The sequence below is a fragment of the Malus sylvestris genome, chromosome 11, assembly GCF_916048215.2.
Source record: "Malus sylvestris chromosome 11, drMalSylv7.2, whole genome shotgun sequence".
Taxonomy (NCBI): domain Eukaryota; kingdom Viridiplantae; phylum Streptophyta; class Magnoliopsida; order Rosales; family Rosaceae; genus Malus; species Malus sylvestris.
The window spans coordinates 17,390,709-17,415,301 of NC_062270.1; the positions used below are offsets into that span (position 1 = coordinate 17,390,709).

At 36.1% G+C, this 24,593-nt stretch overlaps 2 protein-coding genes across 2 annotated transcripts; one reads left to right on the forward strand and one right to left on the reverse strand.

Annotated features, from left to right (window-relative positions):
* The first annotated feature begins 3,390 nt into the window (after nucleotides 1-3,390).
* LOC126591504 (mRNA-decapping enzyme-like protein) lies at nucleotides 3,391-8,269 on the forward strand. Its single transcript, XM_050257204.1, has 8 exons — nucleotides 3,391-3,802; nucleotides 3,922-3,962; nucleotides 4,064-4,113; nucleotides 4,856-5,000; nucleotides 5,848-5,904; nucleotides 6,253-6,379; nucleotides 6,936-7,406; nucleotides 7,794-8,269. The coding sequence occupies exons 1-8, from the start codon at nucleotides 3,644-3,646 to the stop codon at nucleotides 7,848-7,850; spliced, it is 1,107 nt and encodes a 368-aa protein (XP_050113161.1). The 5' UTR covers nucleotides 3,391-3,643; the 3' UTR covers nucleotides 7,851-8,269.
* Nucleotides 8,270-12,344: 4,075 nt separating this feature from the next.
* LOC126590151 (uncharacterized) lies at nucleotides 12,345-22,780 on the reverse strand. Its single transcript, XM_050255677.1, has 14 exons — nucleotides 22,353-22,780; nucleotides 21,789-21,958; nucleotides 20,437-20,540; nucleotides 19,383-19,449; nucleotides 17,877-17,969; nucleotides 17,632-17,796; nucleotides 17,385-17,525; nucleotides 17,206-17,283; nucleotides 16,359-16,471; nucleotides 15,715-15,775; nucleotides 14,253-14,420; nucleotides 13,488-13,589; nucleotides 13,020-13,109; nucleotides 12,345-12,887 (listed from the first exon to the last, which is right to left on the reverse strand). Exons 1-14 carry the CDS (start codon nucleotides 22,642-22,644, stop codon nucleotides 12,825-12,827), a joined length of 1,707 nt encoding a protein of 568 aa, XP_050111634.1. The 5' UTR covers nucleotides 22,645-22,780; the 3' UTR covers nucleotides 12,345-12,824.
* Between the last annotated feature and the right edge of the window lie 1,813 nt (nucleotides 22,781-24,593).

Below are 24,593 nucleotides of genomic sequence, written 5' to 3' on the forward strand. Positions count from 1 at the left end.
ATGGTCTAGTAGAGGCATTTATCAAGCAGCTTCAATTAATAGCTCGCACTCTGCTCATGAAAACAAAATTGCCAGTCTCTGCATGGGGACATGCCATCTTACATACTACATCATTGGTTCAATTGAGACTTATAACCAACCATTAATACTCATCAGTGCAACTCGTGTTTGGGCATCAGCCAAACATTTCATATTTACGAGTTTTTGGTTGTGCTGTTTATGTGCCTATTGCACCACCACAACGCACTAAAATGGGACCTCAGCGCAGACTGGGAATTTATGTGAGTTTTGATTCACCGTCTATCATTAGATATTTGGAACCCTTGACAGGTGATATGTTTATAGCTCGTTTTGCTGATTGTCACTTTGATGAGACAATCTTCCCGTCGTTAAGGGGAGAAAATATCGTTCCAGAAGAACAACAAGAGCTGACATAGGTTGTTCCCACCTTATCTCATTTTGATCCACATAGCACTCAATGTGAAAATGAAGTGAAAATGATCATTCATCTTCAAAGTATTTCCAATCAAATGCGAGATACATTTAATGATGCTATGAAAGTGACAAAATCACATATACCAGCTGCAAATGCACCTGCAAAAATTGATGTCCCTGTTGGACAAAATAAAGTGGTAGCAAATGATTCATCTAGTGCACGCCTGAAGCGTGGTAGACCTCAGGTTCAAAAATTCAACCCTTTCGCAAGAGAAAGACAAGGGCACAACTGAATCCAAATAAAATCATTCAAGAAGAAAAAATGAATGACAAATCCATAATTCATGATTCTGTACTTTCAGAAAAAGAAAATGTCATTGATGAGACACATGTACCTGAAGAAACAGAGGTACATGAAAGCAAATAGATCTCCATAAATTATGCTTGTACTAATGAATTGTGGGATCAGAATGAAATAATCATCAACGACATGTTCGCATTCGTAGTAGCCACTGAAATCATATTAAGTGATGATATTGAGACCCGCTTTGTCGATGAATGCAAACAGAGACAAGATTGACCTAAGTGGAAATATGCAATCCAGGTAGAATTAAATTCCTTGGAAATGAGAAATGTTTTTAGACCGGTAGTCCAAACCCCACCTAGTATAAACCCTGTGGGTTACAAATGGGTATTCATAAGAAAGCGAAATGAGAAAACCAAGATTGCAAGATACAAAGCACGACTTGTTGCACTAGGCTTTTTACAAAGACTTGGAATTGATTATGAGGAGACATACTCTCCTGTAATGGACGCAATTACGTTCTGTTACTTAATAAGTTTAGTAGTTTCAGAAAAACTTGACATGCAACTTATGGATGTCATCATTGCATATCTATATGGAAAATTAGATACTGACATATATATTAAAGTCCTAGAAGGACTTAAGTTGCCTGAAACAACTAACAAACCACGAGGTACGCTCTCAATCAAATTAAGGCGATCATTGTATGGGTTGAAACAATTTGGACAAATGTGGTATAAACGTCTCAGTGAGTATTTGATCAAAGAAGGGTATACCAACAATGTCATTTGCCCATGTGTGTTCATTAAGAAATCTAACTTTGGATTTGTTATAGTGGCAGTATATGTTGATGATATGAATCTAGTTGGAACCCCTAAAGAACTTAATAAAATTGTTTAATATCTAAAAAGCGAATTTGAAATTAAAGACCTTGGAAAAACAAAATATTGTCTCGGCCTGCAGATCGAGCATTGCGCTAGTGGAATTTTGGTCTACCAATCAGCTTACATTGAAAAAATCCTTAAGCAATTTGGCATGGACAAGGCTTTTCCACTCAGCAAGCCAATGGTCGTTCGTTCTTTGGACATTAATAAAGATCTATTCCATCCAAAAGAAGATGATGAACTGGTCCTTGGTCCAGAAGTACCATATTTGAGTGCAATAGGTGTTTTATTGTATTTAGCACAATGTACTAGACCAGATATAGCTTTTTCAGTCAACTTGTTAGTAAGGTATAGCTCTGCTCCAACAATTCGTCATTGAAAGGGAGTCAAAGATGTATTGCGATACCTTCGTGGGACAATATACATGGGTTTCTTCTACTCAAAGAAATTCACAAATGACTAGGTCCTTGTTGGATATGCAGATGCTGGTTTTCTCTTTAATCCGCATGAAGCCCGCTCACAAACTAGATATGTGTTCAAGAATGGAGATACAACAGTCTCATGGTGCTCAACAAAGCAAACATTAGTTGCTACATCTTCAAATCACTTAGAAATACGTGCTTTACATGAAGCACGTCGTGAATGTTCTTGGTTAAGATCAATGATCCATCATATCCGGAATTCACGTGGTCTACCTTCAAAGACAGACACTCCAATTGTCATCCATGAAGATAATGCAGCCTATGTTGCCCAAATGAAGGAAGGATTTATCAAGGGCGATAAAACTACACACATATCTCCAAAGTTTTTCAGTGTATATGAGCTTCAGAATTAAAGTTATTGAAATCAAACAAATATGTTCCAATGAAAATCTGGCAAACCTGTTCACCAAATCTCTACCAAAGTGCACATTTCAAAAGTTAGTGCAAAGTATCGAATTACGTCGTCAATCAAATAAATTTGGAAAATGCAGAATCAGGATGAGATACATATCAGGGGGAGCATCCATGATACATGCATGTTGTACTCTTTTTCCTTCGATTATGATTTTTCCCACTGGGTTTTTCCTATCAAGGTTTTAACGAGGCAACATAAGCATACTTTACACTATATCAATAATCCAAGTAAAGTTGTACTCTTTTTCCTTCGCTATGGTTTTTTCCCACTGGGTTTTTTCGAGCAAGGTTTTAACGAGGCAGTTGATGTTGATATGTGGGCATCCAAGGGGGAGTTGAAAATATTTGTGGGTTAATGAATGCCCACATAGTAATGTTGAAACTATTGGTGGATTAATGAATGCCCACACAGTAATATGGACTTGGGAAATGAATGAGGATTGTATTTTCAACAGGTGTATGCTGTAAATTTCAAGGTGTAATTATTACGTTTGTTTGGAGTTGCTCTATAAATAGAGCGCTCCGTGTACTATCAAAATACACTGTGAAGAAGAAAAGATCAATAACATCAGTATTTATTCATTTCTCTTTTATTTGTCATCCCCTTGTGTTATAGTTACAATGTAATATTTTACACCTAATTCGCTCATGTCACTAGTAAAGGTTATCTCTCAAACTTTTCCCTATTTATAACATTCCTTATTTATCGAAACAGAATGATTAATCGAGTTCTTAATGATATTCTTATCCGAAATAAGTATATGGCGTGCATGCGGAGAAAATGTAATTTCCTTCAATCAACAAAAGGACAAGTTCGTCTTTAACATTTCGTTACAAGGCGGGAAAATGTTGTCAGCTTAGCAGCAGCACTAATGAGCGAAGTGAGGAAATGGAACTTTCCAGAAACAGATGTAAAAACCCCCAAAACGTCGAATTCCCTTCTAGAAGAAGAATGTCGGGGTATTTTCGTCATTGGGAATAACAGCGTCACGGGTTCGCTTGAGAAGGAAGGTTTAATGATGTCGTTGGACCTTCGCCTTCCTTAAATTCCGCTTCTTCCTCTGAAATTTTGCGGTTGCGGTGGCGGCACATGTGGCGGAGCGGAAGCCCAAGTTAGAAAAAAAATGTCGCAGAACGGGAAATTGACGCCGAATCTGGACCAGCAGAGCACGAAGCTTCTGAATCTGACGGTTCTGCAGCGAATCGACCCCTTCGTCGAGGAAATTCTCATCACCTCCACTCACGTCACCTTCTACGAGTTCAACACTGACCTCAGCGAATGGGTAGTCCTACCTTTTCTCCTTAATTTCTCATTATTTTCTTCTTGATATCTCATTATTTTTTTGCTTATGATCTGATTCCAATTGCATAATTCTCTCTGATTTTTTTTTTCCATTTTTAGAGTCGCAAGGACGTTGAAGGATCGCTCTTCGTGGTCAAGAGGTAATTCTGCGTTGCAAGATTTGGTTTTTTCTTTTTTTTTTTTTTTTTTTTTTTTGTGGCAATTTGGATTTTGGGGGTTAATTTTGTTGCTGTTATTCCAGGAATGCGCAACCTCGGTTTCAGTTCATTGTGATGAACCGGCGGAATACTGGTCAGTGCGTTTGCATTGTGTTTTAATTCCTGATCCGTGTCGTTTCGCTGCATTTGTAGTTCTCATAGATTGGAAGTTTTATTGGTATTTGTGAACAGGGTTGATCAGATTTTCCGAGTTACTTGCTAAACTTGATTCTTTAGTGTAGCCTTCAAAAATGGAGAATTTGCTATGGTACTATTAGTTTAGGGTTTAGGGTTTAACTTAGTAAGTACGCCGAATGTCTCACACTAGAAGAAGAACATATGTTGAAGTAGCATATGAGCTCTCGGGTGTCCTTCCCTTGGCTGGCTTGACCTGCTCTGGTACCAAATACCATTAGAACCAGTCTCCAATCATTACTGGACTCTGGACTCTGGACCACATTTCTGAGTTCTTTTTTTTTTCTTTTAATTTGTTTCCTCTCTGGTCTGATGTTCTTCTTTGCCTCTCGTTGAATCCTATGCATTTGATCCTGCATATGGTGAATATCTTCTACTCCACACAGCAAGTGTGCTACATGAAAGGCTAAGCACCAAAGGGACCAAGTATTTGAGATTGAGAGATGAAAGTTCATTCACTTGAGGCTTCAAAATCTTCTGATTTGGTTATTAGCCTTTCTAGTATTGTTTTAAGTCTATATCTCAGGTTATTCAGACGCCTAATGATGTTTTGCTTTTAATTTTTATATGGCATGCGTTTTATGTTTATACTTTACTAAATTTCTTTGTATTAAGATGATTTAGTATGTTTGCATGAGCAGAAAATTTGGTGGAGGATCTCTTGGGAGATTTTGAATTTGAAGTCCAACATCCATATCTATTGTATCGAAATGCGGCTCGAGAGGTCAATGGCATTTGGTTTTACAATTCAAGTGAATGTGAGGAGGTGGCAAATCTTTTTAGCAGGTATTGTCTTCTGGCAATTTTAAGTTGATTGAAAAATTATGATCTTTGTGGTATTTTTGATTGACTCGATCAAAAACTTCGTGGATGCAACAAGTATGCCAGTGAATGGATATTCTATTACAATAAGGCATTTAGGTGAACAGTGCATAACAATTAAATATCTGAAGATCTTAAAAGTACTCCGATAATGTACTATTTAAGATTTATCTCATTTTTCTTTTTAAGACAAGTAAGAAAAATAGATGAGTAACTCTAAACTTTAATACATGTTAATACATGCCAAAAATAGATATAATCTTTTTACCTGTGTATGTTTATCAGTTATTGTTTGAAATACGTTGTGTTCAGAAAAAAATCCTTCCAGGGAATCTACCCTTTTACTAGTTTCACTCTGTTGGAGGTAAATAATGAAGGCTAGTATTTGTGCCAAGATACAATTGAACTTGTTGTGTATACAATTAGTTTAAAACTTTAAATGCGAGTAATATGTCTCATGGTGAGAGAAAGTTGAAGGTTATTGTGACATAGTAACGCCATGAGAAATAGTTTTGCGTACCACTCTTTCGAGTGTTTACTTTCTTATATACTTTGCGTAACTTTAATTTATCGGTCAACTGAAGTTCCAGAAATGCATTTTTTTAGTGTTTTAATTATTGGTTTCTCACATGACATGACCTAGGTATGTTATTATTGCAACTGTTTGCTGGGATCCTGACTGAATTGCATTTTATTTATCCTTCTTGTTTATATAAAAGTTAAAAAGGAAAGTTGAGATGTGCCAGATTGTATATTATCCTTAATTGCTTTGTTTTTAAATCCATTCTATCTTTTACTTGTGTGGCTCCAGGATTCTTAGTGCATATTCCAAGGTGCCTCAAAAGCCAATGGCATCACCAACAAAGAGGTAATATTCCTTTCATCCCTACTTAGCACAAATGTAGTTATTCCTTTACTTCTGAAGTCTGTGCTATTACAAAGTTTTCCTTGTCGACAATAGTATATAAACTTCTGGCTTTGTATTATTGGTCATTTTGAAGGGTGATATTTTCTTTTTGTATACTGCTGAGCTTGCAAACTTCTGGTTTGTAAAATTCTTGGAATATTTATCTATATTCTATTCTCAATACAATAGCATAAGAAATTATGCGTTTATGCTGTTGAATATTTCAAATGTTCAGTTGTGCAATTTTGTAGCAATTTTAGTCATTTTGTTTATGATAACAACTGAAGGAAGAATGTATTACTTTTGTAGTGAGTTTGAGGAACTGGAAGCAGTCCCAAGCATGGTTGTTATGGATGGTCCTTTGGAGCCATCATCATCAACTGCCTCTCGTGTCACTGACGTTCCAGATGATCCAGCTTTTGTGAACTTCTTCAGTGTATGTTCTCTTCCTCTTAATGTTCTGCAGTTGTGGAAGTTTATTCTGGCCTTTTGTAGTATTAACTGTATAGGGTTTCATGAGTTCCTAATTTTGTCATTGATTGGGGAATTTTGGTTGTTCCATACAGCTGTAGAATGAAAATGTTTTGATTGTCTAACAATTTCTGCATTTGATGCTAATATTGGTTACTCTCAAATTCAGCGATGAGTAGTTAATGTGGGATTGTTGGTTCTAGTCCTTTAAGAAATAATAAATAAAATTGCAAACGGAGTACCTCCTAATGTGCCCGTTTGCACTATGTTTTATGCTCATTTCAAGGAAATACAGACTTGGTGAGTGTATGCCTACATATGAATGCCTCAGCACAAGCACGTGTCCGTATACAGCTTGGACATACTGATGGATATAATTTTGTGTTCATGCATAATGTCATCCCTGCATATGTGTATATATATTGGTGAACATACTGATGGATATAATTTCAGGATCGATGAAACATCTTTTTTCATTTTTCCTATATCTGTGCCAATCTAAATTTGGACATTAATTGCAGACGGCTATGACTATCGTGACTTCTTCAACTACAGCAATTACCGGACAGCCTTACCAGTCATCTTCGACAGTCTCTCTACCTTCTCATCCAGTCGGTGTTGCCCCTTCAAGTATTCCTGGCATGCAAATACCGTCTGCTCCACTGTTACTGTCTACAACTTTGTCCTCTTACCTTGACCTCCCTGAATCCCATAACATCACCAACTTGGCCAGTAATCTTGTAAAGCCATCTTCTTTTTTTGGTCATCCTTCCTCTTCAGTAACAACCATGCCACCTGTCTCTGCATCAATCCCTGCTGCTCCTCTTCTTCACCCTGCTGTAACTGTGCAACGTCCATATGGTGCTCCTCTTTTACAACCTTTTCCACCGCCAGCTCCTCCACCATCTCTCACTCCTGCTTCTTTCCCTACTCCGAACTATGGGCCAGTTAACAGAGATAAAGTACGAAATGCTCTCATGCTGCTTGTACAGGTTAGTCTTGTCGTAATGGTGCTATGTAGATATAATTACGCTCATTTGTTTTTTCAATTGAAAAGATTAAATGTTTGTAGTAATGTTCAAAATTCATGCACATATTCTGGAAATTGTTTAAAAATGCATCATGAACGTTTTGTAGTTTTATAGTTGATAAAAATGCATCAAGGAAACAAATACCTAGGTTTATATTCCTGATGCCTTTTTCCCAGGAGACACGTCCATTTGCATTACAACTTTGAATTTTTTGAATTATATTGGGTACCGAATCATTATCTAGAGTTCTCGACTGAAGCAACTGGTGAATAATCTTTAGGTTCTTCTTCATTATGATTATCGTTAACTTTGTTCATAACTTGATTATGAACCTTGCCTGCTCTGTAGGATAATCAATTCATTGACATGGTATACGGAGCACTCCAGAAAGCACCCCACTCATAACCTTTTCCGAAAAGCTTTACTGTCAGCATGTTAACGCAGGCCAGTGAACGCCTACCTGAAGCAGCAGAGTCTACAAGCTGGATTGTTTTTGTTCATTGTGTGCCTTCTTCTTTCGTTCCCCCTTTAAACGTGTGCATATGATGTATAGGATTTCGATTCTCATTCTCATGGGAGGGGAATTTCGATATAGGGGTATTTGTAAGTTTCGAATTGACAGTGCCGCGTAGTTTTGAATGTTTGTTTGGTCTTTTACTTGATGCGCGAGTAAAGACCTTTGTATTCTCAGCAATCTTATACCCCTAAACACCCCCCTTAACCCAAGCAAGTGAGTTTTAAGCACTCTGTTGAAGCGTACTAATTGCAAATTGAAAGTACACTCGCCACCTTTTTCTTAATGAAAATTGTTATTAGCACTTCAATTTAGTCTCCCACTTTGTTTTCGCTAGGTAAGAGAGTGAGTTTTTGGGTATTTTTCTGCACTTGTGTTTCTTTTGAGGAAATCTTGCTCAAGTTTGTCCTAGTTTGTTAGCAAATAACAAAAATAGGCCATTAGACCAACACAAACAATTAAAAGCAAATTGGAGATGGAGTTTGAGTTTGAGTTATCAAATTTGATTTATGGCATTGGCAAATGGTTTGAAAGATTTTTCTACTTGAATGTAGATGTGCGAGTTTGTCAGGGAAATTGGAGATGAGAAATCATAATCCTCTTTTAATGTAAATGTACTACTTCCGTCAATTTCTGTTATAAATTTCATCAAAATTGCATCATATGAGCCTTTTTTCCCGCGTATTTTCGCTACTTCATGCCCCTTGACGACATAGAGAAAGAATTTCGATGATAAAAGAACGTGGAAACAACTCTATACTCGTGAATTATAGGTTCTTATCCTCAATCTTTTAAGCACCTTGAAGTAGAAAAATACCCTCGAAAAATTGTTTATGACAGATAAAAAAACCCTTAGCCATCCATTTGTCACGTTTTAATCAATTCCTTTGCAGGAAGAGATCCCCTCCAGATCTCTCCCACCAAGTCCTAGGGATCCAGAGATCTGAACCCTTGAAATTTGATCTAACTGCTACAATTATTATAACTTATAGAGGGCCCCCATGTTTGTAGCCGTTGGATTAAATTTCAAGGGACCCGGCCTAGAATTTGATGGGAGAGATCCGGAGGGATATCTTCCCTTCCTTTGCCCTTCTCTCAAAGTACATAAAAAAATGTTTTTATATAAACTATTGAATTCTCAACACATGCTTAATTGGGAAATGTCATAAAAAAAAGGAAAATACTCCAAAATGGGACAATTTCTTAATCTCGGGACTGAAATAGGACAAACTGGTCATGCACAAAATCGAAATTACTAAAATACCCACATATAAATGGGTTATTCCTCCCATTTTCTGATTTCTCTCTCTACTCTCTCTCCCTTCCTCAGATCTATGAGCTTCAATTTCGAAGCGATAGAAGTCCAAAGAGAGGCGAGAAAAGTGATATGGGCTTTGGGTTCACCTCATACCTCTGATTTTGAACAAAGGGATGCGAGAGAGAGGTGAGAAGAGTGAGCTAGATTTTGTACCATATTTTCTGTTTTGGCCAGCAAGTTCCATTTTTTCCGGCGACTAAAGCTTTGGTAGGGATTGGAAGGTAGGGTATTTAGTTCCAAGTTCCTTCATCAATGATTTATGGAATAAATGGATTGTTTGCAAGATGAATTAATACTTAGAATTTAAATTAGGGTTTGTATTTCATGTTGGGGCGTATGGGTTGTGGAACAAATTTCAAGTTTTGACGTGCTACAAGACTGGGATGGAACAATTTCTGGTTTAAGTGTTCAATTGCATAAATTTGTGAAATTTTTTCCGTAATGTGCATGTGGTGCGCATATGGTGTGCATGGCTACATCTTAATATGAGAAGCAAGAATGTTCACTAGTTATGATGCACTTATGTTGAGCCCCAGAATTTAGCAAGTATGACTACAACCTAGTTGGCCTCAACGAAAAACAAAATTAAGAAAAAACTTAGAGGACATTAAGGGTCATGCATGTCCATGAAATAATGACAACGAATATCATGTTTTCCACATGCACGGTTAAGCGGTGGTTGATATACGTAACAAGACTTTTCAAACTGTCACTGTAACCTTATATACATAACAATTATGTTTTAATTGTATCCACTATACCATTATGTTGCTGTTAAAGTTTCTCTCGTTCTGTGCATATCATGCGTATGTACTATACATATTATGTGCATGTGTTGTGCATATAGTGTATTATGTGTAGATGATGCGTATTTACATCTTTGATAATCTTTGCATTAACGTAGTTTACTACTTTTTCCTTTGATTTAGAGGCAAGCCCTGGAAATACGATAAAAAAAACAAACGAATTCGTGAAACAATTTTCTTTGATTCAGTTGGGTTCTTTTGTGCCTATTCAAATTGCAATTTTTTCAAATCCTTGAAATATTTGAACCCAGTCAAATTTGATACCAAATTCAAATTAATGAATCTTCGATTCTTCATATAAAGTTTAGGGTCATTTTTCTGATTTTGAAGAGAGAGCTGTGACCTATGGGTTTTTGGGTTAAGCCCAGATCTGTGAGCATAACATGAGCATGTCATGTGCATGTTGTGTGCATACAGTGTATGAGTGAGCTTAATACGAAGAAAGCGAACGAATATGTGAAACAATTTCGTCCATATCATTCTCTCTTCCTTCTTACCACTCTGATTTCTCTATTTTCCCTCAAATTTATCTCTTCTCCAAACGGCAATTGACCTTTAATACGTTTTTTCATTTAATTGCAGCAAAAGTCAAACCCTATTTTGGTGCTTGTAAATTTGGATCAAGAGAGGGAGCAAAGGGAGGGAGAAGACAAAAGAAATGAAAATCCACATATAAATCAGAGAAATAATTAAAAAAAAATCAAAAATCAAAAATGAAGGATTTGGGTCTCCTCCAAGAAACACCAAACCAAACACTTCAACTCCATAAATCCATCAATCAAAAAGCAAAATTAAGTAAACCCAGTTCGCAAAACCTACAAATGAAAAGGTAAAAATCAAAGAAGATGAGTGGGTTAGAGAGAGAGCTCTAGAGTATATTCGAAATTCGAAATGTAGAGAGAGAGAGAGAGAGAGAGAGAGAGAGAGAGAGAGAGAGAAAGAAAGAGAGAGAGCTTGGATGAAGAAGATGGGTGGGTTAGAGAGAGAGCTCTTCGATGAAGAAGATGGGTGGCTTAGGGTTCTTTGAACTAGAATTGGAGGAGAGAGATTTCTCTCTCTCTCTCTCTCTCTGTTTCTCTCTACAAAATGGGAAATGAGAGATGGAATTTCTGGATAATCCATCTATATGGGAGGATCATTTCAAGGTGTAGGAAAAATCTTATTTATGTCCGATTGTTGTGCAGGCATGTGCATGTTGTGTGCATATTTGAAATGTCCTATTTCTATCCCATGATTAAGAAATTGTTCCATTTTAGGGTATTTCCCTAATATTTTCCATTTTAGTATTTATGAAAGTAGTGCATTTTCAATTTCAAATTTCAAATAGATAGAGTACTACACATAGTGGATTGCCATGGTGAAAATGCACTACAAAAGTACTGCATCACTAAATTCACTATATTCACACGAAAAATGATAACCCACCCCTTTATCTTCCCCTACACATTCCTGTTTAATTCCGCTCGTTATTTCCATGTACGACAAAAGAGAGAGGTTGTAGGAGGAAAAAATATGAGACTTGCACTACTTGGTTGGACATCTCGTATTCAATTCACAGTCCCATCAAACTTTTTGAAGCCGTGCTTTTCAAAATAAATAGTACTTGAATTGCAAAAGACACGTCAGTAGAGTATCATACTTATATCTTGACATTGTTAGCATTTAGGTGTGCTAAAGAAGGTATTGGCTCATCTAACATCGGAAATGCTCTTTAGACAAAAAATAACCCAACTTCAATATCTCAGGCTTTGAGTTTCTCTTTCACCGAATACCACCAAGGTTAAGCATGCAATTTTTTATTTTTATTTTTTAAGTTTTGTCTAAACAGATAAAAATTCGTTTTGAATCTTGAATCTTTAGCACAATCTATATATTCCAAATAGACTCGTTTAGGAATAACCAATTCATGGGGCGGTTGAAGTATCACAGGGGGTACTGTAACGAATCCGGGTATTTGGAGTTACTAAGGTGTGGATGGGGCACATACTGTGTTTTCAGGCTTCTGCTTTTTGGCAGCTATCTGGCATTGGGAGTATTGAAATCCAGAAATACTTACTGATGAACGTACACGAAAACCCTATTTGGATTTGCCTAAGATCTTTATGCAACCAAAATTGGAGTTATCCGCTAGAATTACAGTAGAGCAGTTTATGAATGCCTACGCGGTGGACTTGCTTTTACCAGAGACGATGGGAATGTTATATTGATCAGAACAAAACACAAGCAAAAACAAATGCAGAATAAAAATGGACCAATTGGAATTTAACTCAAAAACACATCGCACTTGCACATTCTATAGGAGTTGAAACAAGAAGCAATCAAATCGCGTGATAAAATTGATGACTCCGAAATTTTTGCTACCACTGGGTAACAAGCGAGTGGAAAAGAAAACATCTAAGACCGTGTTGCTTTCTAGCAAAACCATACAAAGATCTCTATCTCCACCTTTGCCTTGTTTATTCGACCCACTCGATCGAATTCATACAAGTTGCCAGAAATATTACTCGGATAAAATATGAAACGTCGACAAAGAAAAAATTCTCAGCACCTTGATGCTTTTCTGGCGCAATAAACTACTAAGATTTTCCTATAACGAACATCTGAATGATCCTCGTGACATGAACTAGGCCAAGACATGGATGGAACCACTAACAACAAACTAGTCAATTGTCATTTTAATCTAAGCCAGAGAATCTTCAGTACCAAAAAGCAATTTTCTGGCGCAATCCTACCTTTGGTAATCAAGCTGTTTTCACTTTACGTGAGGGAGGTCGTCGAAATAAACTGATTAGATCATCAAGACCCTGTCAAAGAGCAGCACAAGCAATTCAAAAAATTCAGATATCTGGCTTGATTCCATTCAATCTACAAGTAAAAAGTGAGAATGGCAGGACAAATATACGATGCTTTGGTATTGTAAGGATTAGGAACAATACCCTAGTTGTGATGACAAGGAAACTGAAAAGTACGATCAAATATGATCCCAAGACCAGAAGCAACAGCAAGTCGAATGTCACACTAGCCACCTGAAATAACATGGTTAGGCTGATCAGTCTTTACGCCAAGAAATTAACTGATAGGTAATTAAAAAGATAATGCAACATATTTTATGACGGACAATTCTCAAACACTCCTACCAGCATGTTTCTATGGCAGTTTAAATATAACAAGTGTCATGAGAAACTTATTTAAGCTCGAGCACTATAAAGGAGATTGTATTGCTAAAGAAGATTGATATAGGAGCCGAGAGTTAGACTAAAAAACTAGCAAGTATAAGCTCTTGCAGTAGGAAGAGCCGAAGAGGCAGTTGTCATTCAATGTAATGCCCCTTGTATAGGGTTCAAAAATCAACATAAAATAACACAATCAAACAACTTTGTTTTTTTCATATACACAATTAGTACCTGATACACGTTAAGGCTAGCCCTAGTTGAATCGTAGAAAGTAAACATCCCATCAAGCACCTCATGCTGCACATTCACCTCATCTGTGTTGTCTTCCAATTCCTGTCGACAATATCAATTCTGATAAGTTAGAAACAAATACCAAGGGCATGAAAAGGAAATCAATTTTATACAAGACAAGTTGGTTTAAACTTTCCTCTTTGATCTAAGGTTCCTCCCTTCCCCCTATTTTTTAATGGTTTCTAGGTACTTGATTATCCCATAGTCTACCACAATATATACCCAACCCCACCTACAATGGCAGCCTGGAGCACACCAGGTGCTGTCCCCAGTTTCTTTACTACGATGTCTGTGAGAAGTTTTGCATGCTCGCAGTTTGATCATATGCCACGAATGATCTCTAAGTATAGGTAACTTGAATTCAGAAACAGTTATTTTAAGAAACTCAAAATTTTTATTACATATATTGCATAATCTGACAATTACATGTTGAGCCCATAAATGAAACTTATTAACCCAGCAAAGTATCATTGCCAAACTTCTGAAGGTTGAGCTCGAAAGACTGTCAACAACAGAGAAACCTTAGATGCTTCCAACATATCTTTAACTTTATAACTTTGTTCTTTTTCATACAGTAAGAAAAATTAGAGAATCTGTAAATAAATATTTACTAAATAGTGAGCAAATTTTATCATAATATCAAGCCAATTGTGAATATGAAGATATAAACCATGAAATGTAAGTAAAATATGAAGATAGTACAACCTTCTTCAACGCCAAGATAAACGGGTCATTCTTTGATAAAAATGGCGCCACTCGAGGTGTTTGTGACAGTAGATCCAACCACGATTTTATGTAAGAAGGATTAACTGCTAAACTACTGTTGTCTGCAAAGATTTGAATGTTCTTTCCTTCATGACCATAGATATGCCTCTGAATACAATAAAGGGAAATAAAACATTAGAGATTATAAATAATTATGGTCAGGAACCAATTACTTAAGTAATTTTTCTGGCTACCATTTTAAATTCTATTGGACAAATTTAACAATTCATATTCCAGAATTCGCAATGTTACACACTTCGTGTTCAAGCAACTATTTCCACATCAATGCTGGTTGATGATGACCTGAATCAACTGCATCCATAATATAGACGATGCAGACACCATTACGTTATAGATAATATAGACGATGCAGACACCATTATGGTATAGATCCTTCTAACTCCTATATCTAAGGACACGACAATCACCAGGTGCAACTGCTTTTACAGTATTAAGTCACAAGTTTCTATACAGCATAATGTCAAAGTTTCTAAGTACCATTATCCTGAAGTTTCAACTTCGATAACTCAAGTCACCCAAACATGCTGCTTATCTAGATGGACTCTACCATTCCTCTCAGACCTACACATCTAGTTAGCAAATGTATTGAATGTTAACAACATAACAGACAGAAAATTCCACACAAAAACTTCTCATTCTTCGAAGCTTTAGGTATCTACGAAGCATGGCTAAACGTTCTATCTGTTGAGAATATCGTGTTTAAGAATGGGAAAAACAAGAACAAACTCCGGAAATCGAAAAACAAATAACCAAGATAAATAACACCAAGAATTTACGTGGTTCGGCAATATGTGCCTACGTCCACGGGACAGCAACAACAATCCTTCACTATATCAATAATGAGTACAACCAATAATCTTGCCAAATCTCTAGAACTAGAACTTGACGAAAAACCTGAAAGAACAAGAACAAGAAATACACTATCTCCTTCTTTTCTCTCGCACACACTTTACAATATTGTCTCACTCTAATCCCTTGAGTGGTATACAATTTATTGTTTTGCTCCCTCCAATTCAAAACTAGTACAATAGCCCCTTTATATAGACATAATAAAGGTCTCTTCAATAAGGATTACTAATCCTAATTGGAATCTAGTTATGAATCCTTTTCCAATTGAGAAACTAACTCCAATTGGGAAAACAATTTAATCCTCTTAAGACTATAATTCCTTATAGACGTAGGAAAACTTATCATGGGTTGGAAAAAACCCAACACTTTCACCTTAAGCATGAAAAAAAATAGAGAAAGTAGAAAACTTACAATCTATAGTATAAGTACTAAAACCATGATTGCATTCTTATTAAGATAGTACTAGAACCAAGAGAGAAATATGTGAAAAAAGGAATGAATAAAGAGTAATTTCCAGATAGATTAACCCTACCGCAAGGCTCTCAGCAACTAGCTTGACACTTCTGATGATTGCAGTTTCATTCACAAAAGGTCTGCACAAACCAAGATCTCAGCAAAAGACCATTTATTTATGAGTAAACTGCCGATTTGCCCCCTGAACTATCACCCAACTTTCGATTTCCCCCCTGAACTTTTAATTGGAAAATTAAGGACTTAAACTAATTTTTTTGGCCAATTTCCCCCCTACCGTTAGTTTTTAATAGATTTCATCCAAATTAACATTAACTCTTATTATGTGCAAACCACGTAACTCTCATTTGTGAACAAAAGCATTACTTCACTAGACATTCAGACACAAAAGCTATAGAATCACACATATTTGCATAGGTTTATATTATAAAAATCTAAGGTTTTCAATTATTTTAAAAAATGAAGCGACCGAACTACCCACACATGTTGTGCACATGCTTCCATTTAACAGAAATTTGGATGGAATGAATGAAAAATTAACAGTGGGGGGCAAATCGGCCAAAAAATTAGTTTAAGTCCTTAATTTTCCAATTAAAAAGTTCAGGGGGGAAATCGAAAGTTGGGTGATAGTTCAGTGGGCAAATCGGCAGCTTACTCTTTATTTATAAGTTTCAGAAGTAAGAAGACGTGGGTATAGATACTAACCTGCCATCAACAAGACTGCCAGTGCTTTCTAACAGTTCAGGAGCAACAGGGAGTCCAGAAAGAGTGGCAGCAGTAACTCTCAGCCGTGAAAATTGTTCATGCTCCCAAGCTACCTACAGCAATTAAACGGTTTATCACCTGATATAAACAGTAAGGTACAGGAGTGCAATGAAAATAAAGCATGTTTCTAGCAATGGACTAGTACTTTGAAGAAGATGCACCCTGACTGATTTACAGTCCCACAAAAACACCAAATCAGTAGTGTCCTGTTTGGTTGCAGCAGCAGAACATATAATTTTAAAAACAAACCAACAAATTGTCTGTGTAAGGTATGACCTCAAAATATACTACACAAGCAAAATATTCATGTCGATGATCAGTAAAGATGCCAATAGATTAAAAGTTTGCAATGAACCTCATGCATAACAATGATTAGTTTGATTATCCTAGAGCCAGATATTAGATTAAGGGGATTCTAGTTATTTTCTCAAGTCGTAAACATTTTCCATGAAATTTCAGTATAACAAGATATTGGGCCCTGAGGATTTCCATATCAAAGCCAGTAATGAAAATGATTGCGGGCATCATAAAATTCCCCAAATACAAGATTTTCAACCAACCCAGATACCAGTTTACTAACCAAGGAAAACCGATGCAATCTACTTCCTGAGCCATAATAAATAATAGTTATATTGCTTCCAAGAATAAAGTGCAAGATAACCAAACATCTTTCCTAGTTTGAGGCATTTAGCAATATACTTACTCGGGGATTTGAAAATATTATCATTAAATTGTTCAGCCACAACATAACCAAATATTCTTAGTTCACCAAAAAAGGGGTACTTACTCGGGGATTTGAGATATTAATCTTCTTGTGCTTCAGACCAACTTTAAGGCCCAGTTCTTCTGCTACATTAGAGAAACCCTACGGCAAATCCCACATTTAAACCATACAGTAAAGCAGCAGAACTCAATGTAATTCAACACACAACTTGTAGTATATTCTGTAAAACGTTATTAGCTTACTTCATAAATTTGCTTTATGTAGGCATTTTCTGGTGGTTTAGACACATGAATCCACAAGTCCTTGTCCCATGAGCCAATACTATTCAAGCATATAGCATAGTCAATACTCTCACGCTGGCGTTGATCAAAGCTCCGAAGCCACTGTAAATGAAAATAAATAAGATATACACAAGATAAGCAGTGGAAAAATATTTAAGTGACTTGGAGACAAGATGCTAGCTGTAATAAACCAGGAACAGATGAGCACCTTATGAGTTCCATTGTAGTTATAAGGTCCTCCTGATGTTAACCCAAAAAGTAAATTATACCTTCCTCTTGTCTTAGGATTGGAGTAAAGAGCAGAAAACAACCTAGCAATCTCAAGAAGTGCCACAACACCGCTTCCATTGCTATCACTTCCCACTGATAAAGCCTATAAACATAAGAAAATTTAGACCTTTATGAAGATTAAAGTAGCTGAAGTTATTGACAATATGCAGTAAAGTTACATACAGGAGCTGCACCGAAAGTGTCATATGATGCTACTATAGCAATAGTTGGAAGCTGATTTGCTTCTCCCTCTGTTTTCAGTCCTGACAACCATCCCTATATTCATCGAAAAGAAATATTCAATTTCCAAACAAAGTGAAGCAAACTAAACACAATCAACTGCAAGTTCAATCTTCCAATAAAGGGTTTCCAATTACAATGACGCCCTATGAAAACATTTGCTGATGCTAATTGCAGAATAAGGTTACAAGACTACAACTAAAACCGGACTGACGCTCAGAAGTGTGAAAATATTTAGTACAGTTGACGTATGATGTTAACGAATATGTATCTCCAAGGTGCTAATATGAATACAAAACTGAGAAATTAGATAGTCTTGGCCGGCCATTGAGTTTTACAAAGTGGTGGAATATATGTGCAATGACCTCACTTCACTTTAATGTATTACAATGAATTACAATGTCAACCAGCTCCTATGCATACTAAAGGTATTTCTGGTTGCAACATAAGTTGTCAAGTTGTTATTGCAACATAAGTTGTCAACTTGTTACTTAATGGGTTTGGAACACTTTTTGAGCTTAGCATAGCTTTAACACCTCTACCATTGCAGGAAAAGACTGCAAAAACTCAAATCCTATTGAATACAACTAATCAATACATAGGCAACAAATAAATCCTGGGTGACTACTTAAAATAATATGATAAGCCAAAATTATAAACAATTTCTCCATCACTTAACTCTTTGTTCCAATCAGCTAAAATGCAATCCATAAAAGCAGTAAAGCTTTAGTTGTGTACAGGGAAATGTACCCAACACATTAGAGCAGTCCAGGGTCAAGTAGAATAACAAGTCATGTTCTAAAAACAAAGCAAGTTTTTTAAGGAATTGTAAACAAAACCTAATACTCTTCGAGGGTGCGTTGGAGTTACTAGTCATGTCTTAAAGCCTAATGATGGAAAACTCATTTTTGGAACGGATGTGAAGATTATTTTTAGGAGCCTCTTTTATCGTTTTTGACGTAATAGTCTTCATCATCATCATCAACAATACTAGTCATGTTCTTGAACACTCTGAGAAACTCTCTTGCTACCACAAACTGGGGGTCATTTTTGTTGCCATCATTTTTACGTGTGCTGTTTATATTTGGGAAAAAAAAAACACTCATCTTCCATAAAGCTTAGAATATATATCCCAAACAATTTGATACACTTATATGTGCCTATTAACTTCAATAACAATTAGTTACAAACACACCAATTTGGTTTCACACGTAAACAGTGCATGAATTCTGTTAAAAACTTGGTGAAAAGGTCAGACCAGTAGAGTTAGTGTAGAACCTTGGAGAACTTTATGGACCCAAATACGATGATTCAACATGGAAAAATTTCGCCATGAAGCATACTCATAATTATTATCTATCTCAGTACAAAATGAAAGAGGACGCCAACAGCAAAAGAACTAAATAAATAAAAATGAAAAAATAAACAAGAAACTTTTTTAGCTTAAACCTGAATGTTTGTGATGGTGGGTGATGCGCGCTTTTTAGGTTCTGGGACTGAAACAACAAGCTTGTATCTGCGAAATGTGACCAGAAATAGAAAGTGATTCAGAGGTGTTCCATGACTAAACATTATAACCCTCCTCAAGCTCATGCAAAACAAGGATATACAAGTATAGTGTGAGTTGTTACTGATGTACCTAAAAGGATTGATGCGCACAATGACAATCATACAGAAGTAACAGTACCACAAACAGAACCATATGTATGCATTTAAAGCATAATTAAGATTCAAATATTTTACTTTAAAAAAGCACAATTGAAATCTTTAGAAATGAGCAGAAGAAAAATAACAAACAAGGTCAGAAAAATAATGATATACAAAGGAAAACAAACGAGGATAAGAACAAAAGCTTATTGCTGTATAAGTTGTACTTGTTTTCTAGACGTCATCGAAAAGATCTCCTGAATCAGCAGCCACATATGTATTTTCACACTAAAAGTTTCAAGTTTGTAGTCCCCCAAAAAACATATTTGTGGTTGCACAACCGTCTTTAACAAACTCGGTCTCCAAATATTTTGTCTACAGACGTATGTTCTTTTATTCTTTTCCCCTCCATCACCCTAACCTCCAGCTGGCTCCTACCCAAAACCAGCTCACATCCCACGGGAATTAAGATTCCCTTCTCTAACCTCTAACCCTCCTATGACCAGAAAGTTGCACCAAGATCCACCTTCTGGAAGTAGCTATAAGTTTATTTATTTCAGGAATTCTGGTGGCCACCCCACTAGAATCCTGATGAACTTGCAACACAATGATTCTATGTGCAATCTTTGCATCCTTAGTATGGCTTTCCAAGTAAAATGTATAATGGCCCGAACTTGCTTGAGGGACCACCCTCCCAATGTAATTCACTCTCACTAGAAATCACTCTCTTAGACAAATATTTTCTGGCATATCATCGATTTGAAATTCAGAAAATTCTAATTTAAGATGCACATTATACTCTGCAGCTATCTGTCAAATAAGTTTCATAATATTAATCATATAGCCATTTACTTACCCGCCAGTAGTTGCAGTAGCAGGTTGACCAGTGGCATCATTCCGCTTGACATCAGCCAACACAGCCTCAATATCATCATCTTCAAAAGCAAAATATACAGGATACTGTAACAGAACACACCACCACAAAAATATCTTTAAGAAAAAATAATTTAATAAACACTTAAATAAGCAAAACGTAACTAGGACATAGAATTACTCCCATCCTAATATATGAATTCTCCAAACAAACAAAATTCAAACATTCAAATAGTGAATCACAGATAGGAAAGAATTAACATGAACCAATACAATTTCATTTATGAATGCTGAATGCAATTCATTGCATCTGAAACTAGAACCTTCACATTAGTTTCCCATTGACTATATTAGAAAAGCACATAATAAGTTTCCTAATAAAGTTCTTACAACATATGGTACAACAATCAAGGATCAATATTTCACCCTTATTGGTAAGCATAGATACGTATAAAATACTATGCATATTCTAAGAAAACCTAGAATAATTCATTGATCCTTCTTTGGTCAATAACATGCAGTGGATGGAAAATATATAATAGGTTTAGATGTTCTTCCATGAAACCCGAATTCTAGGCAAACGTATATACAATAGAGTGTAATTTTCTTTTTTCCTTTTTTTTTAAGATAAAAAAGATACATTGGAAGTGTAAATGATGTAAAAGTTAACGTAGAAGGCCTTTTTTAAGAATCTACTTGCCATTTTCAAGTTTAGTATTGTTGGTGAATGTATTCTTAAACACATGCTCACAAAAAAAAAAAAAAAAAAAAAAAAAAAACATATGCACCACAACATCAATTATGGTGCAAGTACTCTGCTTTCATTGATTTGTTCAAACTCGAAATGCAAGATAATAAAAGGAATGAAAAACAATTAGTGGGGTGGTTTACTGGGAAAAATAAGATTGCATTGGATTTCACAAATTAAGCTAGTAGCTGTTTCTACCAAAGTTATGTTGAGAATATATGCCATACTGATCAAATAAAGAACCTCAAGCGTATGGTTCAGTGGTGGAGAAAATTAGGGGAAAAAGTTAATCATATATCTTAAACCAAGGAAGGACACTGAAATATTCAGAAACTTACCAACTAATGTTCCAACATACAAGTCAGAAAATAAACATTCATCATTTAATCACTATTTCATAAATTTACATAGGAAGGCTTGAGGAAAACTATAGAAGCTAGCTGTCAAGCAATCATAAAGCTAAATACAACAGCATATATGCATAGGCACATGGGTATCATAAACCATAACTTGGGAGCTGCAAGAAACCAAAAAACAATTGCCGGAATGTAAAAAGAATAAGAAAAAGTTATGGCTGTTGGACTCACAGGTATCTTGGAATGAATAAGTAATTTTTCAAGTTCGGCCAGATAATTCTTCATTGGCACCTCTCCATCAGTTTGATGATTACTCGTTGCCCTTTCTCTGCTTTCAATGCTAAATATCTGGGGCAGCAAAAACAGCAAACCTCCCAGAGGCTGCTTCTGGGTAATGTATTCTGCAATATGATTACCAATCTCGATCAGCAATCACAAAATCACTAACGGAAAGGCTGGTCCGTACTCAACCAACTTAACAAGCTCACTTAAATTAGTTATATTTTTAGAAACAATCATATTAAACATTCTGCTTAATTTGGTCTCGAGCATTCATATATTCAATATATTCAAAATTCAAACCGCAATATGTTATTGAGTTACTTAAACATAAATCTTTTCACTTTAACGAGCTGTTAGAGAAAGGAAATTTAGAGCCGCACGTGCGTTCAATACGTCAAGAACTTATTCGGAATTGTTACTAATCAGCATTTTAGAAGTAAAATTATCGAAGCACTGAGAAGCATTTCTGAGATTTATTCAAATCTTAATCTGGAGAGGTAATAGTAGTAGTACCAGTGACGAAGGAGATGTTGAGTTCGTGTAAGGGGATGATGAGGACAGTGCGGGAGAGATCAGAGCCAGGAGCGAAGTTCAAAGAGCCAGCATGGTGGTTGAGGTTGGCGAGCCGAGATCCAAAAGGAGCACCAGAGATGTCGTACTGGATCAGCCGATACACGTCGACGACGGTGGCGGCGTCGCAGAGCTCAACGTAGGCGACGATGATGAAGACGAGCGCAATCATCGAGTACATAGACTCCAACACTTGGCGGCCGCTGCCGCCGGGCGTCGCTTGAGCGGTAGCCATTCTCCGATTGGGATCTACTCTCCTCTCTCTCTGTGGGTCCGAGGGTTTTGGGATCGGAGGAAACAAAGAGCAGGTCAGAAGGGAGAGAGAGGTGGTTCGGTTAGTTTAGTGCGGACTGACTCTCGCTGAACTCTCCCTCTCCCAAATTGATTGATATTTGATTGGTTGATTTTTTTACTTTTTTTTTTTTTTATGAAAAAAAGGATTCATTAAAGAGAGAAGCGCATAGATAGACCTGGCATTTATGTCATGTTTTTTTTATGTTAGTATTATTTTCGTGTTATACCTGATATATTAACAGGTCATGTCGTGTAACATCCGTTTAAGCAACTGGATAATATGACTCAACTCGAAATCGACTAGTTAATATTATCAGGTAATATGATCTGACCCATTACATGTAAGATCCCACATCGACCAATGGAGAGAAGGTGATGTGCCTTATATGTACATGCTTCCCTCCCTATAGCACAAGGCCTTTTGGAAACTCACTGGCTTCGGATTTTATCAGAACTCCGAAGTTAAGCGAAAGCATTCATAGAATGGGTGATCCACTAGGAAGTTGCTCATGAGTTCCTAAAAACAAAATCATGAGGGAATGGTAAGCCCAAAGCGGACAATATCGTGTTACGATAGAGTCGAACCCGGAATATGACAATTTAGTATCAGAACCACTCTGCCGTTTGGTACGGATATGCCGATGAGGACACTAGGTTCCCCTTAAATTGGGGGATTGTAAGATCCCACATCGACCAACAGAGAGGGGGTGATGTGCCTTATATGTACATAGCGGACAATATCGTGTTACGACGGAGTCGAACCCGGAATGTGACAATTTGGTATCAGAACCACTCTATCGTTTGGTACAGATGTGCCAATGAGGACGCTAGGTTCCCCTTAAGTGGGGGGATTGTAAGATCCCACATCGACCAACAATGAGGGGGTGATGTGCCTTATATGTACATGCTTCCCTCCTATAGCACGAGACCTTTTAGGAACTCACTGGCTTCGGATTCCATCGGAACTCCGAAGTTAAGCGAGAGCGGGTGAAAGCATTCCTAAGATGGGTGACCCACTGTGAAGTTGCTCGTGAGTTCCCAGAAACAAAATCATGAGAGAATGGTAAGCCCAAAATGGACAATATTGTGTTACGGTGAAATTGAACCCGGGATGTGACATTACCTGTTAAAGAAAATATTTTTTAAATCAACAAATAATGAAAATGAAAAACATAATTTGACAAAAAAATAAATAGAAAACATAATACTAAATTAGTATATGCATATCACATTGTCACATAAATATTACTCCAAAACATTAAAAAAATATTTGTCTTTTAAGTATTATATACTCCAAAATAAGAGAATAATGAAAAAAATTAGTACATTACTATAAAATACCAAATGTTAAGGATATGCAAAAGAAAGAGAGTTGCATTTCAAGGTTAAGGAACCTTGCACGTTTATATATGTTTTCATATTTTGTAATCTTATACATTAATGATTATGAATTTTATTTATTTTTAAACTCTCTTAAAAATACTATTAATGAGGGTTTGTATAGTTTTAAAATTCAAACAACGTTGTACCATAATCATAGCGTATAGGATGCGATCACGAGCCTTTGCATATTTTTTTACATTTTTCGCACTTGTAAATTAATTATTATAATTTTTTTAATGTGTTGGTATTTTTAAATTACTTGATACTTTTATTTTAATGTATTTTATAATTTTTTTTAGTCTCATTATTTGCCTATAGTATACTATAAAAATAAATAAATAATAAAACTTAAATTTTTTAAAATTATATAGAATAATACAATAATACATATTGAATAATAATACAATAATACATATTTAATAATAGTACATATTTAATTATAATACTATTGAAAATGAATAAGGTTTTAATCAATGAAGTAGGAAAAATAGGGATGAAAACCTAATT